Source organism: Lipophrys pholis (genome assembly GCF_963383615.2).
Source record: "Lipophrys pholis genome assembly, chromosome: 11".
Taxonomy (NCBI): domain Eukaryota; kingdom Metazoa; phylum Chordata; class Actinopteri; order Blenniiformes; family Blenniidae; genus Lipophrys; species Lipophrys pholis.
This window is the reverse complement of record NC_137631.1, coordinates 28,697,666-28,715,513: the sequence shown is the minus strand read 5'-3', so window position 1 is coordinate 28,715,513 and position 17,848 is coordinate 28,697,666. Positions and strand designations below refer to the sequence as shown.

The 17,848-nt window shown below is 47.9% G+C and overlaps 1 protein-coding gene across 2 annotated transcripts; it reads right to left on the bottom strand.

Annotated features, from left to right (window-relative positions):
- Window positions 1-2,265: 2,265 nt before the first annotated feature.
- On the bottom strand, window positions 2,266-17,703 carry LOC308116967 (homeodomain-interacting protein kinase 3-like). 2 transcript variants are annotated; one of them, XM_080475520.1, is made up of 18 exons: window positions 17,593-17,703; window positions 14,550-15,508; window positions 14,124-14,315; window positions 13,736-13,917; window positions 11,888-12,011; window positions 10,928-11,047; window positions 9,894-9,980; window positions 9,050-9,234; window positions 8,832-8,970; window positions 7,785-7,899; window positions 7,527-7,621; window positions 7,076-7,236; window positions 6,699-6,866; window positions 6,290-6,610; window positions 6,010-6,171; window positions 5,568-5,827; window positions 3,562-3,662; window positions 2,266-3,184 (listed from the first exon to the last, which is right to left on the bottom strand). In XM_080475520.1, the coding sequence occupies exons 2-18, from the start codon at window positions 15,504-15,506 to the stop codon at window positions 2,720-2,722; spliced, it is 3,834 nt and encodes a 1,277-aa protein (XP_080331646.1). In that variant the 5' UTR covers window positions 15,507-15,508; window positions 17,593-17,703; the 3' UTR covers window positions 2,266-2,719. The 2 variants fall into 2 exon arrangements, with proteins under 2 accessions (XP_080331646.1, XP_080331647.1); XM_080475521.1 differs by having other exon boundaries at window positions 7,076-7,233.
- Window positions 17,704-17,848: the final 145 nt, after the last annotated feature.

The following is a 17,848-nucleotide window of genomic DNA, read 5'->3' as shown; positions in this document are numbered from 1 at the left end:
TAATCAAAAATCTAAAGTCTGATTTGTTGCCATGATTTTATTTTTAAAGCCTCATCAAGAGAAACTAAAATCTAAAAAGTGCTTTTAGAAGTTTTCTGGACGGGCATCGTCACTGAAAACAATCCATGGAGTAAATCTTTGGTTTAGTCTCTGGTTTAGTCCAGGTCTCTGGTTTAACCTCTGGTTTATTCTCTGGTTTAGTACAGGCCTTTAGTTTAACCTCTGGTTTGGTACAAGCCTCTGGTTTAGTCTCTGGGTTAGTACAGGCCTCTGATTTAGTCTTTGGTTTAACCTCTACTTTAGTGCAGGCCTCTGATTTAGTCTCTGGTTTAGTACAGGCCTTTAGTTTAGTCTCTAGTTTAACCTCTAGTTTGGTACAAGCCTCTGGTTTAGTCTCTGGGTTAGTACAGGCCTCTGATTTAGTCTCTGGTTTAACCTCTGGTTTTGCTCTTTGGCCGGCAGCCAACCACTGTGAAACAGATAACTTGTAGTCTTAATTAGAAAATGGAAGATTAAGCCAGAATATACCGTTTATACCAGGTTGTGGGCATTTGAGTAACAAACAAATCAAACTGCTACAAAATAAATCATAAAAACTCAAGTCAGATCGTGGCTCGGCCAAGTTTCTCCAAAGAAAGTCGCCTATTCGTGACGCAGCCTGCAAGTCGACAGCGAGGGCAAAGAAAGCCCACGACCGTTTTCAGACCTGCCCTCCAGTTTTTAAAAAAAAAAAAACCTACTCGCATAAAGTTTTACGCTACGAAGCCTCACAACCACGACACAAACAATACCACGTCAACAAAAACAGCAGGCCCAGGATGAAAGGGTGAACCCAGCCTGTCATTAAAATACTGAAACACACTTTTCATGGTTCATCATGGTGACGCAGGCAAGAACGAGATTAACCCTGGAAATTCACGGCACACGGCAGGTCTCACCAAATGTTCTCCAAAGCTACAAGGCGTCACTATGTGGAGGTGAAAAGGAGAAATGAGTACAACCAACAGTCTTTGGTGCCGACTGGAGTAAAAACACCAGCAGATATACGACGACGCGTAACAAGGCAAAAAAAAAAAACAACCAAAAAACAAACGCACACGCAAATCAGGGTTACCTGTTTCCACTCGGAAGGAATGTAACCGACAACCGGAACACAACACTAACATGTTTCAAACCGCCACAATACTCAACGGTAACTCAGATTGTTTCAAACACTGAAAAGCATTTTAAGACATAAAAACAATCACCGTTCTTCTAAAACGCCTCAAACAAACTAGATACTTTACTGCAAAATAGGATAAAACACAGCAACCAAGACACAATCTGGATTGTATTGCAGGTAAACAGTGACAATACTGTTGTACATTAAGGACTATAGTGAATAGAAATTGATTATCAAAATATCAAATCACTCTTTATGTACATAGAAAGTTCACTCAGTCGACGTCTGGAGCTCCAAGCAGCCGAGTGGGACGACGAGCACGACTCGGGACTAAAGTCTGTTGGATCGTTTTAGTCTCCAGTGAACGTCATAGAAATTCTATATTAATTAAAAAAAAATAAAAGATTCTCCCTGCTGCCCCTCCCCTCAGACTCTGAAGGGTTAAGTGCTGCGAACCCGTTTGAAATACAATCGATGTGCTCCTGAAGAAAGGTGGTGGTTTACTCATAGGTCTGGCTCCCACTGCACCGCATGTGCGTAAGTCACAGTACGGTACGGTAAGTCACGGTACGGTACGGTAACTCATGGTACGGTATGGTAAGTCACGGTACGGTATGGTAACTCACAGTACAGTATGATGAGTCACGGTACGGTATGGTAAGTCACGGTACGGTATGGTAAGTCACGGTACGGTAAGTCACGGTACGGTATGATAAGTCACGGTACGGTATGGTAACTCACGGTACGGTATGGTAAGTCACGGTACTGTATGGTAAGTCACGGTATGGTAAGTCACGGTACGGTAAGTCACGGTACGGTACGATAAGTCACGGTACGGTACGGTAACTCACGGTACGGTAACTCACGGTACGGTATGGTAACTCACGGTATGGTAACTCACGGTACGGTAAGTCACAGTACGGTACGATAAGTCACGGTACGGTATGGTAACTCACGGTACGGTAAGTCACGGTACGGTATGGTAACTCACAGTACAGTATGATAAGTCACGGTACGGTAAGTCACGGTACGGTATGATAACTCACAGTACAGTATGATAAGTCACAGTACGGTACGGTAAGTCACGGTATGGTATGGTAACTCATGGTACGGTATGGTAAGTCACGGTACGGTATGGTAACTCACGGTACGGTAAGTCACGGTACAGTATGATAAGTCACGGTACGGTATGGTAACTCACGGTATGGTAACTCATGGTACGGTATGGTAAGTCACAGTACGGTATGGTAACTCACGGTACGGTACGATAAGTCACGGTACGGTATGGTAACTCACAGTACAGTATGATAAGTCACGGTACGGTACGGTAAGTCACGGTACGGTATGGTAACTCACGGGACGGTAAGTCACAGTACGGTACGAGAGTAAGTCTCCTGATGGTCGATTTACTGTGCTACCCCTCCTTCAATAGGTGGTGGTGGTGCTGCCCCCCTCCTTCAATAGGTGGTGGTGCTGAGGGCCCTCCTCCTCACCAGGAGGTGGTGCTGTAGCCCCTCCTCCTCACCAGGAGGTGGTGCTGTGGCCCCGTGTGGCTCCTCAGATAAAGGAGAAGAGGGGGGGGCGGCTGAGCTCGGTGGGGCTGAGGGGGAAGCCGGTGTAGCCAGCCAGGGCGGACATGTAGGGGTGAGGAAGAGGAGGCGGGGGAGGGTAGGGGTGCTTGAACTGACTGGGGCGGGCAGTGAAGCTGGGCTGCTGATGGGGCTGGACGGTTGGAGAGGGGAGGAGCCTGTGAGGGGGGTGCGGGCGGGGGCCGACGCCCAGGGCCACTACGGCGCCAACTACAGCGCCTCCTTGGGGCCGAGAGAGCCCGTAGCCATGCTGGAGGAGAGGGGGGGGGAGAGAGGGCAGGATGGGCTGGGAGGTAGCGGGGGGGTATGGCAGCAGGGTGTGTGTGAAGGTGTGTGTGTGTACGGTCGGGGGGATGCAGGCGTGTGGCCGCAGAGGCCCGAAGCTGCTGCTGCTCCAGTTGGTGGCGCTGTGGGCGGAGCTGTACGGCTGCACCTGGAGAGCAACACACACACACACACACACACACACACACACACACACACGTTGACTATACTGCATTAGCAATGACGTTACAGAATTCCGCCGCGGTGCATTGTGGGATACCCTGATACTCGCCATCTCCAGCACCCAAACCACAGACCATCCCAAGGTGCTTTTCGTGTGCAGGGTGGAGTCTGACATCATGAATTGACAGCTATAGTCCCTGTAGCGCCCCGGAGGTTAGCGTTTCATAATAATAATAATAATAATAATAATAATCCCCTCCGTCTCCACGGTTACCTTTGATCTACTGATGCTCATAGCTGAAATCCTAAAACAGTGAATCTGCAGTTCGGAGGTGAAATAAAGGTGTTTGCAGGTGAACGAACCTGTCCAAAGCCCAACGGGTGCTGCTGCTGTCGAGGCGGCAGGAGGGGGGCGGAGCTCTGCTGTCTGCAGCGCCCGCTGGACCGGGACCAGGACTCTGAGGCTGGGACGGGAGGAAGAGCGGCGTTCACAGAGAGCCCGGCAACAGACGCCAGACCAAAGCAACCAGGATCCACGGCAGAGAGGAACAAGATTTCATACCAGAGACGTTTCAACAAATGAAATTCGTCTGTGGCTGCAAAACATTTCGAAACGAAGACGACGCAGTTCTCTACGACTACGACTTACTAAACTAAACTTCATTGCGTTTGATGTTTTTAGGCGGTTTGCGTTCGTCTCACAGCCAAACTTTTCTCCACTTGGATTTCATTATCTTACCGAGACGAGACTTTGGAAACTCAACATTTCTGAGCTGAAGTGCAGCAGACAGAGCGGCCTGAGATTGAAAAAGAATCGTATAACTAACTACACTCAACATGTTTTACACACTAATTGTTCGTCTGCAATCAAAAGAGTTAAAAGTGGCGGCTGGTGGGGCTCTTCATTATTCTTCAATTTCAGCCAATGTCAGTGCAGCTAAATAAACCACATCACAACTATCTTGCCTTCTTTAGATTGAGAGGCGCCCCCTTGTGGTGAAACATTGTATATTTTAAAACGCTGGTGAATAGAGACACTTATTAAGACTCTTTTATTAACATACTTGTAAACAAATACAAGCGACACCCTGGCGCCCTCTACTGACCAGCCGCCACTGGTTAAAAACACAAAAACTTCCCAAAAGGAATTAAAACTCATTCCTAATTCGAACCGTTAATATGGAAAACAATGAATTCTAATAGCAGGCAGTCTCTAACAAGATTCCTAAAAAAAACGAATGCCCTCATTTTACAGCCACATCAGAATTATATTTTCTGCTGCAGTTAAAACAACCATCACATGTATTTTTTTTTCCGTCAAAGAGAAATATAAAACACCAAAGAGTGAGAACAGAGGAAGCTTGATTCCACCCAGAACAAAAGAGATCGAAGGAGCAAAGTCCATCTTTGGACTCTGATGCGACGGTTGAATAATCACTCCTCCTGTTCAATGTGTTTTGGGAGTCGGAGGACGGTGACCTGACATCAGTGTCCAAAGGGAAACTTGCTGCGTGGCGACAACCAGCAGAGACAAATGAAAAGGCTTCGGCCCAGAAAACAAAGAAAAGCATCCTTCTTTGGGTTTTCTGAACTCTTCCTGTTACAGCGCTCACGTATTGTTCAATACTGAGAGTTTGTCTTATTGTGAAGATCAAAACATTAACGTGTTCATCAAACACAGCATGTCCTATTTCCACTTTCTGCACCCGACTGATGCTTGAACGTGAGCAGTGTGAACAAGAAGCACGTTTGTTTAGTGTAGTTCTTGTGAATAACATTGTGTGGCTGGACAGTGCGTCTTCATGTATTAGCATTGTCTTCAATGGATGCATCCTTGAGTTATTGGACGTCAGCGTGATATTTCTCTGCTGGTGTCTCACGGTCACCTGTTAAAGCCTCTGTGAGCCACTAGGGGGCGGCAAGCCCCGGCTGCTTCCATAGCCCCTGTAGAGCAAGACACCCAGAAGAAAACTGCTCAAGTTCTTAGTCCCGATCGGTGTTTCTGCAACTCTTTCCAGTGTGGAACACAAAGGCCCCGTTTACACGACAACGAATACGAGTGCATTAGTATTGTATAGTATAGTATTGTTAATACTTTAAAAAGTGCCTCGATTATATCATCCTAACAAGCTGCAGAGTCTCTTTGTCTTTCTGTGATACACAAAGTGGAACAGCTGCTTTTCAGCTAATCTGATGGAAAGACGATATTTAGTTTGAGCTTCCTGTCCTCGCCACCGACCGCTACGGAGTTGAACTGCAAAAACACATCTGACTTTGCTTCATGTGCCACAAGAGGGCGCTCCATCCCCTTCAGTGTCCTTCGTAGTAAGATCACATGCTCATCCCCTCAGGTGTTTGTTGGCACTGACCTGTTCTCTGGACTGGCTCCGCCCCCCCCTGCACTCTCATTGGTGGGACGACCATCGTCTTGACCCCGCGGGGATTCCCGCCCCAACCAGTAGAGAAAGGCAGTGGTGCGACCACGGCAGCTGGAGGGGCGCGGTTGTTGTGGTTACTGTCGTCCGGGTAACGGTAGGATCTGTTGCCATATGAGGAAGTCGACGTGTCGGATGTCGGAGAACCTTCCACCGTGTCGCAGCCGCTCTCATGGCCGTCGTCTGCTGACATGCTGAACAGAACCAAGTAAAACTTGGCAAATTAATTGTTTCACTTAAAAATAGAGCTTGTTCACGTTCTCTCATTGGAACTGAAGAATGTCCTTATTGCTCCTGATTGCTGAGCAGTGATTCTCTCAGTATTTACAATGCGTTACGATTGGACCGATACAGTCAACACACACGAAGCAGATACCTGTCGGGCCGCCTGCACGGCGAGACTGACGGGCTGGACTGAAGAGAGCGTGAGGAAGACGAGCCGGTGCTGATGCTGCTGTCGGGGCTGCTGAGGGAACAAACTCTCTCCATAGAAACCGTGGCGCTTCTGCACGCCTCGCAAACACACTCCTTTATCCTCCTGTGGATGAATATCAGCGTTAACTGATCGGCATCCGTGACTTTAAATTCTATCAAAGTGTCATCTCTTCAGTGTTCACCGACGATCCCATCAAGGATTTAAATATTTCATGACTCACCCATTCGGGCAGCAGCACCGCAGAGCGTCTTCGTCTTCGGTAAGATCACTGCGGATGCTGATGACGCTGTGGGCAGGGCTGGGCGTGTCACCCATTACGACCGCCACGTCTCGTTGCGGTCTCCTCAACGTGTCCCACCGTCGGTCCGCGCCCGGCGACGCCGCGTCCTTCTTTGCCTCGTCTCCCGCGTGTTGCTGGCCAATTCCCACCAGTACCTCCCCCCGACGCTGCTCCCGTTCGGCCGCGGCGCGTCTGGCGACGTCGGCCATTTTGGGGGGTTTACGCAGCGATGTGTGGACGAGGCCAGGCTGGGAGAGGTTCCTTCCAACAGAATCATTCAGATGTTGAAGGGAGTGAAAACGCCGGATCAGGCCACAGATGAAGAAACGACTCGGTAGCAGCTAGTCACCTGTTGTGTTCGTATCGGCTCCTTTCATTGGCTGGTTGAGGCCACACGACGTGGGCGATGCCGATGTTGACGACTGACGGCTGATGGGCGGAGAGGGCCGGTAGCCGACTGGTCAGGAGAGACCGCTGCACCAGCGTGTTGTAGTGAGAGCTGTGTGGACGGCGTCTCCTGAATGCAAAGGAGGAACACAAAGTAAGAGCAAGACCTGGCGGGAAAAAAAAAAAAAGATAAAAGAACTTTTTCGGGCTCCTAAAACATCGTGTGGTAACCGGCCCAGTCCTGTGATCACTTACTTGAACTACCCTAAAGTAGATGATAATAAAAGCAAACATGACTCACCGCAGCCTGAAACCAAAGAGAAAGATTGAGTGACTCACCCCCAGTCGGGGATCCTCGGAGCTCCGGTGGAGTCGTCCTTGGTTAGAGAGCACTGGGTGGGGGGAGGTGGAGGTGGGACAGATGGAGGGGGACCCACAGGAGCCATGCGTTGCCAGGTTGCTGGGAGCAGGAGCTGCTGGCTGCAGCCGGACCAGGCCTGCTGCCAGACCCAGACAGGAAGCGTTCAGACACTTGATGTTCAATACAAAGACGCATGCAGACGAGCTTCTGTCCACTTCTGTCTAACCCAGGGGCTCAAGTTTTGTCTCCAATTAAATTTTTCCTTTATAAAAGACACTACCAGTGAGGAGGGGGGGAGAGAGAGGGGGGGAGAGAGAGAGAGAGAGAGAGAGACAGAGACAGAGACAGAGAGCGAGGTGCACTGCCCTCTGCTGGCTGCACTGGTGAACAATCACACAGAGCTCCCACATGTCGAGGTCTCCGGCTTACCTGAGCGATGACAGCAGGTCTCAGCGGGAGGGGCTGTATAGGGGGGGCTTGAGTTACCATGGCGACAGAATACCCTGCTGCTTGATTTAGGTTACCTTCAACAAACACGAGGAAATAAAAGACAATGCAAAAAAAACAACAATAAAATGTATATTTCTCCCATTATTTACTCGAACTGTGAAATGTCATGTATTCATAAGACGCACTACAAATATCTCTTTTGTCATAAATCATCAAAGATGATGTTGTGATGTGTACCTTGTATGGCGGGAGGACAGAACACAAGGGCTGCTGGGAAGGAATCGCAGCGCCCAAACTGACCGTTCTCAGCCGGCAGGGGTATCCCAGGGTGCAACACTGGTTGAGTGATGGCCTGCAATCATACGACACGGGAGGAAGACGGACCGGATTCAGTGGAATAAGAAATATTGGAATATTTTATTACATCTTCAAATTGTGACCAGGAGTCAGAGAGAGCAGGAGTCAGAGAGAGCAGGAGTCAGAGAGAGCAGGAATCAGAGAGAGCAGGAGTGAGAGAGAGCAGGAGTGAGAGAGAGCAGGAGTCAGAGAGAGCAGGAGTCAGAGAGAGCAGGAATCAGAGAGAGCAGGAATCAGAGAGAGCAGGAGTCAGAGAGAGCAGGAATCAGAGAGAGCAGGAGTGAGAGAGAGCAGGAGTGAGAGAGAGCAGGAGTCAGAGAGAGCAGGAGTGAGAGAGAGCAGGAGTCAGAGAGAGCAGGAGTCAGAGAGAGCAGCAGTCAGAGAGAGCAGGAGTCAGAGAGAGCAGGAGTCAGAGAGAGCAGGAATCAGAGAGAGCAGGAATCAGAGAGAGCAGGAATCAGAGAGAGCAGGAGTCAGAGAGAGCAGGAATCAGAGAGAGCAGGAGTGAGAGAGAGCAGGAGTGAGAGAGAGCAGGAGTCAGAGAGAGCAGGAGTCAGAGAGAGCAGGAATCAGAGAGAGCAGGAATCAGAGAGAGCAGGAGTGAGAGAGAGCAGGAGTCAGAGAGAGCAGGAATCAGAGAGAGCAGGAGTCAGAGAGAGCAGGAGTCAGAGAGAGCAGGAATCAGAGAGAGCAGGAGTGAGAGAGAGCAGGAGTGAGAGAGAGCAGGAGTGAGAGAGAGCAGGAGTGAGAGAGAGCAGGAGTCAGAGAGAGCAGGAGTCAGAGAGAGCAGAGAGAGCAGGAGTCAGAGAGACAGACAGAGACCGAGACATGTCTAATTTAAAAGCATTCATTGCTGTGGTCTAATCTGAGAGAAGGTGTTTCCTAGGATAATCTCGGTGCCGCCACACAGAGAAAACACACATTCACCTGAGTGTGGACCGGCATGTTGCTGTAGCTCACAGGGAGACCAGAGGACATGGCGGGGGCGAGAGGAGGAGGTCTGGAGAAATGAATGGTGCCAGGCCGAGCGTGGCACATGTCCATGATTCTGAAAGACGACTGCACACTGGAACGAGGAGGAAGGGCAGTGAGCAGAGAAGAATGTGCAGTTGGGCTGTTTGCCGTCGGCGTGTCGGGACTCTTACTGGTCGCTATGGGGGAAGTCCAGCAGGTGAGCCATGGTGAGGAACGGGTGTTTGAGGATGGCGCTCGGAACCGTCCTGTCCTGGGAATCGATCAGCAGCATGCTCTTCAGCAGAGACACAAACTCCCGTCTGTCTACCTTCTCTGCATGCACGTCGCTGTGACCAGGGCTCAGCACCAAGTTCACCTGACGGAGAAAACAATGTGTGCCTGGTAAATAATGGCTCCGGCTGCGTCGCTGAAATGAGGATTTTACAGCCTCATTCCATCACTGGAGGACTTGAATTATATAACTTTTTTTAAGAATATGGGATGTGTGTCTGTGTCTCAGTCATACATTTCATTTTTCGTTTGTTTATTTTGACGGGACAGCTCATATTGATGAACAAGCCGTCTCTTCACCAGGTTACCGGCAATATGCCGGATTTAGCACAAGATTAATTTCCATCCATTGTCCCACATAAAACCATACAAACATATAAAAACATTATGTTAAAACAAAGATGATAAAATAATTCTCCCTAAAAATCTGCCATAAAGTGCAAATATTAAAGTGCTTACTCAGCAGTCTGACATAGGTGAAGTGCCATTTATTTATTTTTCTATGTATATTTTAAAGTGAATGATTCTCCTAATGATGACTCGGTTGGTTGTTGATCAGCCATATCTAAAACCAACAAAGGTGGAGCTTTCTGGGATAACTGGAGATGTAGTCTTCTAGTTGCTGCAACCTTTAACAGATAAGGTATTCTGGGCAAAAGAGGACTTTCTAAAGTTGATTTATGGTTAAAGTCCATACAACCCGAGATCATAATAATATCATAAGATAAATGTTATTGGACTCACGTGTGCGATGTCGTCCAAAAAGCTGAAGATGTACTTTCTGGCCTCTTTAGACTTCAGTCCAGTCTCCTTCTCGTGTTCTTCGGTTGTCTGGAGGAAGAACAGGAAGATTAGAAGAAGCATTCTCTGGCACGCAGGCGCAGCATTATAAACATTTATTTCTGTTACTGCTGTGGTTTTGTATGTGTGTATCTGTATGCTGCATCAAACAAACAGAGTGCGGGCCAATTCTCATGTCTCCAGGTAAAGTCCTGCAGGGTTAACCTGTTCCACTGGAGTCTTTGACGGAGTGAGACGTCGCTGTTTTCCACAGACGTACGTCTCGCCCGTCCACACCTCAAAGCCGAGCCGGCGTTTTATAGATTCATGGTGGGACAAAACTTTACGTGGAGGAAATGCTACAGAGGACACATCGGGGACGAGGTGTGGAAAGGAGGCTTGTGAAAACGCTGTGGCTCTAGGTAATGTCGGCTCCATGCAGAGCTGGACGAAGGTCAGGCAGGGAGTACTGGAGAGCGAGCCTCGGGTGTCTGATGGATTGACTGATTGAAATGTTTATTTCGAATACGGTATGAAAACAAATAAGAAAAAAAGAAAAGAAAATTAACAACAAAGTTTTCCTCTCAAATAAATAAATAAATGAATAACAGTAATAATAATATAAAATAAGATGGAGATGGAGCTCTGCTGTTCCTGGTGACGTGGAAAGTCTGCGAGTCGAGCTCTTATCCACTTTTTAGACCAAAGCTTTCATCTGTAGCGCCGTCGCATCCATTAGCATAGCGGCATTCAGCGCTGAGAAACGTTCATTGTCGGAGCGCAAACAGTGAAGTACGACTGAAGGGAACCGATGCAATGACTTCATCTTACAGAGCGCGGCAAGGTCCCAGCGCCATGACTTTCTTTTACGAGTCTGCGTGTAATGCCAGTAAGTGTGTGTGTGTGTGTGTGTGTGTGTGTGTGTGTGTGTGTGTGTGTGTGTGTGTGTGTGTGTGTGTCGTAGTGGAGTGGATCTGTGGCATCTGAAAAACAAGTACTTTCAATCTCCAGGAGGCGAAGCGAGAGTCCGACTCTTTGCGGAAGAAGCGGGTGGTCTTGGTGCCCTTGTTGAGCAGATGATCAGCCGGCAGTCCTTGTGTCTGAGAGACGTAACGGATCTGAAGCAGAGTGAGAGGAGGAAACGGGATTCAAGAAGGGGAGACGCAGAAGAAGAGAACTAAAAACCATGCAGCCACTCCAGCCCTGGTTACCTGGTGGTGCCTGCTTCAGCACACCTTCATCTAATGATGAAGTTCCTAACAATGAGCCAGTCACTGCGATCTGGTCTGGTAAGGTAGTTTCTAGCCTTTCTATTCTGCTGCTTATGCTTTTGGTTTTAGACATGTGTTAAGGTGTAGAGAAATTAGCAAACAAACCAAAGTTAGGTTGAAAAGAAGTAAAAGTCTCTGAACAGCTCACCGTAACACGACGATGCTAAAGGCTGGGAACTGTACTTCTCAGGTAAAATAAATTCAGCATATGTTGCAGTTATTAAATTCACATAGAACCAGTTTATTAACACGTTATAAACATCATTTTGGAGGTTAAGTATGTTCTTGGGCTCCAGCTAAACTCCAACTGGTGCAAAGTCTGACAAACAGCTCTTCTGGTCATAAAGGTTGAAGCCCCCTGAGCTGAAACACACACAGGGCCGAGTCAGGGAGCGTTGAACCGACAACCTGCCGAAATGACAACCTGCTGATGAAGCACTGAGCACCATCCAGTGTGTGCAACATGTCCGTCCACCATCAGGCTTACGTTTCTAAACACATTTTGCTGTGCGGAGTGGCACTGCAGGGGGCCTCGGCAGAGGGCAGCATGGCTTTGGGGCCCCCAGGCCTGGATGGTGTGTCCCTGCCACGTCGGGCTACGCTCAAACGGGGTTGTCAAAGTCTGGCAAAGACCAACATTCCCATTCCCTCCATTTCAAAACAACAAGTGTGATTGTTGGACCTGACCTGGTCGTACTCCAGCGCTCCAGGATAGAGGGGCCAGCCCAGGAAGAGCTCAGCCGTCACACAGCCCAGCGACCACACATCTATGGCCTCACAAAACGGCAGACCCAGAATGATCTCTGGAGCCCTGCAACGAGAAAAGACAGAGAAGGCTTCATGCCACACAGAATCAAAAAAATAAAATAAATATATATATATATATATATATATATATATATATAATTTTCACTGCTGCTCCACAGATAAGATGACCCTGACCATCAACATCCACCATCCCACCTGACAGAAGTGGAGAGGATCCACACTCCAGCATCGTGTCTGTGGGATCTCAAAAAGTGCTTCTACTCAATGCCGAGCGGAGGACTGGAAAACTTATGATTTTTCAGTTTTCCTTCTGTAATAAATCAGCAAAACAATGTCTACGATTGTGTTTTTCAGTCAATATGGGGTGCTGTGTGCGCGGGGGAAATGAATGAACTTAAATTATTTCGGTAAACGGCGGCAATAACAAAAAGTGAAAATAAATCCAAGGGAGCCTGAATCCTTCCCGTACCCACTGCATGAAATGTTCCCAACGCAGTACAAGAGAGATCAAGAAAGTAAAGTTCAACACACTCGTTAGAAGATGGCCACCTCTCCTGCCACCGGATCCACTCAGATCAATTATTCACACCAGCCACCGCTCCACTTTCATTATAGGTGGTTTAACGTCACCGGGCACCAACAAACACAACCGGCAACCTGCCGGGCGTTACTATGTCTCATGTTGCCATGGAAACAACACGTGAGCCACCACAAGGTCAGAAACACTTCAGAAGTGCACAGGCCGAGCGAGAGAGAGAGAGAGAGAGAGAGAGAGAGATGTGATGCAAAGCACCAACTTAAGTTTACCTCTGATATGAATTGTCTAATTGATTGATGAACCAATGGTGGGAGCTGTTATTTTATAATTGTAATGTACCTTTTGTGTGAGTTTCATTATTTCAATACGATTGTAAACTTTAGTGTTTTCGTGCCATCTCAGCACATTGTTGGCCTCAGGCACCAACTCGGTAACGGTGGGGTGTGATTGACACACGAGGCTCTCAATCAATGACGTGCAACTTGTTTGAAAAGTCAAGAGGATTAACTGACCTCAGATTCCTTAAAGTCAAATTCTTTGAATCTACAAACAAGGTGATTACATTTTTTATTTTAACTACAACATCACACTTCCAAGTATTTTGAAGGCTTAATAACTTCATTAGGTTTTGCACAACACTGGTTTTCATAAGCACGCTGCGTCTCTCTGCCAAATATTTCATGACGCTGTTCCTCATGTAAACTTCTCGGTTCCTCTACACATTACGCAACAGCAGCAGGGCTTTGGGGCGTGACACAGTGAAGACAGCGCAACATGTCTAAAAAAAAAGAAAAAAGGATGAAGACAACCAGAAGCTTAGAAACAAAGAAAAAGGTTCCAAGTGAGGTTCATACAGACCATTCTGTATTATAGAGTGGATATATGGTGACGGCTCATGGCCGTTCACATCAGAACATCCCTGAGATGATCACACCCTGAACACTTGGGACCTTGAGAATGAGTTTGGTTGGAGGCACACAGGTTCCACTTCAACATTCTCGGAGGTTAAAATAATCGTCTCCTTTCAGCTTTAATGTCTCGTTTCCTCGGTTTGCTGGGTTATGAGTCACGTTACTCAGGATCAGAGTTTTACTATCACTGGTATTCATTTACCCGGTGATGTAGTTGTAGTCTGTTGTTGTTCTATTTATCTATTTGCACTTCCTACTCTATGCGACATTTTGTGAATGATGGCGGTTTCAGAGCCCAGTGAAGGAGCCGTCCCTCACCTGTAGTATCTGGACTGCAGGTAGGTGGAGCGCACGGCCTTGGAGACGTGGCTGGCTGAGCCAAAGTCAATGACCTTGACTCTGTACGGCTGCCGGGACGGATCCACCAGCATGATGTTTTCTGGTTTCAGGTCAGCGTGGATCAGACCCAGGGACTTCAGCTTCTTCAGCGCCGTTGCAACCTGTAAAGATGATCGAGCAAGCACTTAGAAGTACGTCTGCTCGCCTTCGTGTGTGTGTGTGTGTGTGTGTGTGTGTGTGTGTGTGTGTGTGTGTGTGTGTGTGTGTGTGTGTGTGTGTGTGTGTGTGTGTGTGTGTGTGTGTGTGTGTGTGTGTGTGTGTGTGTGTGTGTGTTAAAAGTCCATTAGTGACCCAAAGGTGTCCTCACCTGCAGCAGAATAGGCCTGATGATCTTCAGTGGGAGCGGGCTGAACTTGTTCTGCTTCAGGAAGTCGTAGAGGTTTTGCTCCAGCATCTCGAACACCAGGCAGGTGTGGCTGCCGTGCTGGAAGCACTCCAGAGCGCGCACCACGTTGTGCTCCTCCGCATTCTCGCTGCTCAGCCGGGTCAGGATGTCCACCTCGAGGATCGGGAACAAAACAAAAGAAGACCTTCATCTGAGAAAACTAGTTGGTGCACTTGTTGTGCGGTACAGCAACAGGGCAAGTGATCACTGAATCGTATGAATCTGAAGAGTTGGTAGTGCCAGCGGGACCATTTGGATTTTTGTCGATTTAGCAAAACCTCTAAAAATGTTTTGTTTCATTAAATTGAAAACAAAATAAACAAACTTGCATAACAAAAACACCCTCACCTCAATTTGCCCCTGACGTGCATAGGAGGGGTGGTTCTTCAGTATTTTCACAGCCACGACTTCATTGGTTCCCCTCTTCCAGCACTTCACCACCTGCCCAAAGGTTCCCCGGCCCAAAAACTCCAGGACCTCGTAGCTGTTCTTCACTGAGCTCAGAACTTCATGCTGAACTAACCGATAGTCCCCATCTCCCGATCCCGATCTCGTCACGGTGGCTCCCGCCGCTGCGCCGGAGCCGCCGTCGGGCCCCACCTTGGCCGCGCTCGCCCCTCCACCACCCGCTTCCGCCTCAGTCCTGCTGTGTTGAGCGGGCAGGGTCGTTCCGCCGCCGACCCTGATGGCGTCCGCGTCATTTCCAGTGCTGGGCGGCGACGCAGCCACGGGGCGGGGGAGCGAAGGCGGCGTGCAGAGCTCCTCCACTATCTGCATGGTTCCGACACGCATGTTTTCCTGCCGTTGCTTTCCACTTTCACATGTGTCAGATCGGCCGTTTGCTTGTATGGTTCTCCTTCTTCCCGCTTCCTCTTCTTCCTCCGCTCTCACACGGGCCCGCGGCGGCGGCCCAGAGTCCAAGCCTGCTCCCGACGGACTGCCCCCACAGGCTCTGTGAAGCCCCACTTCCTGTGGGCCCCTGCTCTGGCTCAGAAGCTGCAGGTCCTCAATCTCAGCAGGGGCTCCTCTCAGACTCCGCCCCCCTGGTGGAAGCTGCAGGTTCCTGCACGGGCTTCCTACATCGGCAGCGACTGAGGATGGGACGATGTTGTTGGGATGAGCAATGCCGTAGTTCAGCCCGATAACGTAGGTCCTAGGCAGGGATTGGCGCCGAATGGCTGGGCTGGTGTTTTCACCGCAGAGGGCTTCACCTGTGTGTCCGCAGGGACCACCGGGGCTGCGTCCAAAGGCACTTGTTTGAGCTGAGTGCAGGTGTGATGGCTGGACCATGACTTGTGAGGCCATACCTGGTCGATAAATACAGAGAATATCAGTCACATCCAACATTTACAACCTCAGTTTTGGAGTTTTGTGACATCTAAATCACTGGCTCTCTGAATATACTAACAAAGGTGGAGCTCCCCTTTGGGGGTGGCAAAGCCCTTCAGGAATAAGGTGGGTTTTTTTATTTTTATTGTTTTGATTTCAAATCAAATGCACAGTTGATATTGTATCCCATCTGGGAAATGGCATGTGATTTGGTATTTAGACAACAAAGTTAGATACAAGTCTTATGATATCTAAGTCTTATGATTTAGATCTAAAGGTTCCCTGTATACTTCCACAAGAACAAGAAAAGTTCGGCTGTGTAGTTGCTGGAAAAAAAAGAAGCTTTTTCTGCACAAGAGTTGATACTTCAGCCTATTCCTTTTTCGGTTGCTGTCTGTTTATTTTGTAAAAACATGATTTTGTTTTTATTTTTAATTTTTAACCGAAATAAAGCATTCATTCATTCATTCATTCATTCATACTCCGAGAAGAAGCTGTCAAACTCTCAGGACACGCATTTTGTTTGGCAGGACCCTGGAGTGCCCAACTTTCTTCTTGTTCTTATGGAGGATGAATCGGCCTTTAAGCATGGAATGGTGGTATTTAAAAACAAACAAACAAACAAACACGTGTGGTCTTAAGAGTCGTGTGTAAGTTAAACACTCTCACTCTAACTAACCCTCTCATCATCGACGATCCTGCATGAGATTATGGACTGAACGAAAATCACCGCCGTGTTGTCAGTGTCACTGGAAAGAGGAACTGGAGTGCTGTAAGAGGAGACGGGCTCAGTTTCACACCAAGAACGCAGGTCGTCCAGGGAGAAACCAAACACCATCAATCCACGGGACTCAAACTTTCTGACGACACTTCAAACGGCTTCAACTCATCTGATCGAATGGATCCAGAAATGATGCGCAGCTGACAACTCATCCCTCAAGAAGCCAATACTAAGCCATGAAGGTTTCTGCTTTCCTCCTGATAACGACTGATGAATTGTTAAGTTACACATTAAATAAAATAAATGCAGTCACAATGACAACTGGAGCAAAATTAAATGTTGTCATCCAAACGCAGCACCACATGACGTGTTGGCAGTAAACTGACGCAGTATTTTTGTAAACCACGTAAGACAGTTAGCAGGATTATAATCCAGGGAAATACCTGGCTGGGCTACGTAGCCGATACTTACAAATCAGTTAGGGATTAGGGGACAAAAGGTGTGATGATATTTAAGGTTGAGCTGTAATACAGAGGTCATGCTTCTATTAAACACTGATTTCCTGTGTCATGTTGCACTTTGAACGCTTGTTTAAACTTATTTTTTTGTAACCCTGCTCCTGTGTTACTTTTCACAACGTAATCTTTTGTTAACGGGTCAGTTTCCACCCATATCTTAAATCGGCTGTAAATTACAATAGAAAAAACACACACACGCGCAGGCTCAGACAAGCAGAGGGTGTGTCTCCAAATCCACAGCACAATTCTTTTTTCCTAGTTTATTTCAGACATGTGGGTACACAACAAAAGAAAAAGATAAACTAACACAAACAACCAAACACATCAGAGTAAAGCAAACAAAACTAAAAAAAGTAAACAGATAATAAATAATGGCCCAAAATATCCGAAAGAGTAGGATGAGGCAAAGCTTATTTACTCCTACTCCTTATTCACCTCAACCAACAGTCATTTATACCCTTGTATACCCAAATGACTATAGTATTGAGTGTGATTATATATATAATATATATATAATTTGCTTAAATACACAGATTAGCCAACTTTCTCGTGTGGTGAATGTTTACGAAGTTATGCTTGACAAAAATATAGTTTAAAAGTCCTGCAAACAAACTTTGGAACAACTGAAAATACACGCATCGTATCGTTTCCTGGATAAAATCACCTTTAGTCCGCCGAAAGGAACAAACTGAAGTTAGTTTAGGAGTTAGCAAAGCGGCTAGTAGCAGTCAAAGAAAGTCCCTCGAGATGAAAACGTGAATCTAAAGTCCGGGGCTCGTGGCGCCGATCAGACAGCCGCTTGTATCAAACCCCGGAGACAAACCTTCAGTGAAAGCAGCGGATCTTCTCCCTCGGAGGTCCGGGGAAGAGGCAGGCAGCGGATTCCCGCAGCTCCGTGCAGCACCGCGTCGCTGCCGCTGCCGCTGCCATGTTGTTCACTGACAGCGACTCTCACGTCTCGAGCTCCAGCGCTGAGTTCCGGCCCCCGGAACTCAGTGGTCCGCTCGCGTCGAGGAGTCTGTGACGGAAGAGTTTAGAGAAGCAGACCTGCTACCTGGTGCTACAGGTGTCTACATGCT

What these genes read in the sequence shown, in the direction of transcription:
- LOC308116967 (XM_080475520.1), bottom strand. Translation starts at nt 15,506, where the DNA reads ATGGCCTCACAAGTCATGGTCCAGCCATCACACCTGCACTCAGCTCAA. An exon ending in CACGTCAGGGGCAAATTGAG is followed by an intron (nt 14,316 to 14,549) that starts GTGAGGGTGTTT and finishes CCGATCCTCGAG; the next exon opens with GTGGACATCCTGACCCGGCT. An exon ending in TTTTGGACGACATCGCACAC is followed by an intron (nt 9,235 to 9,893) that starts GTGAGTCCAATA and finishes TTTCTCCGTCAG; the next exon opens with GTGAACTTGGTGCTGAGCCC.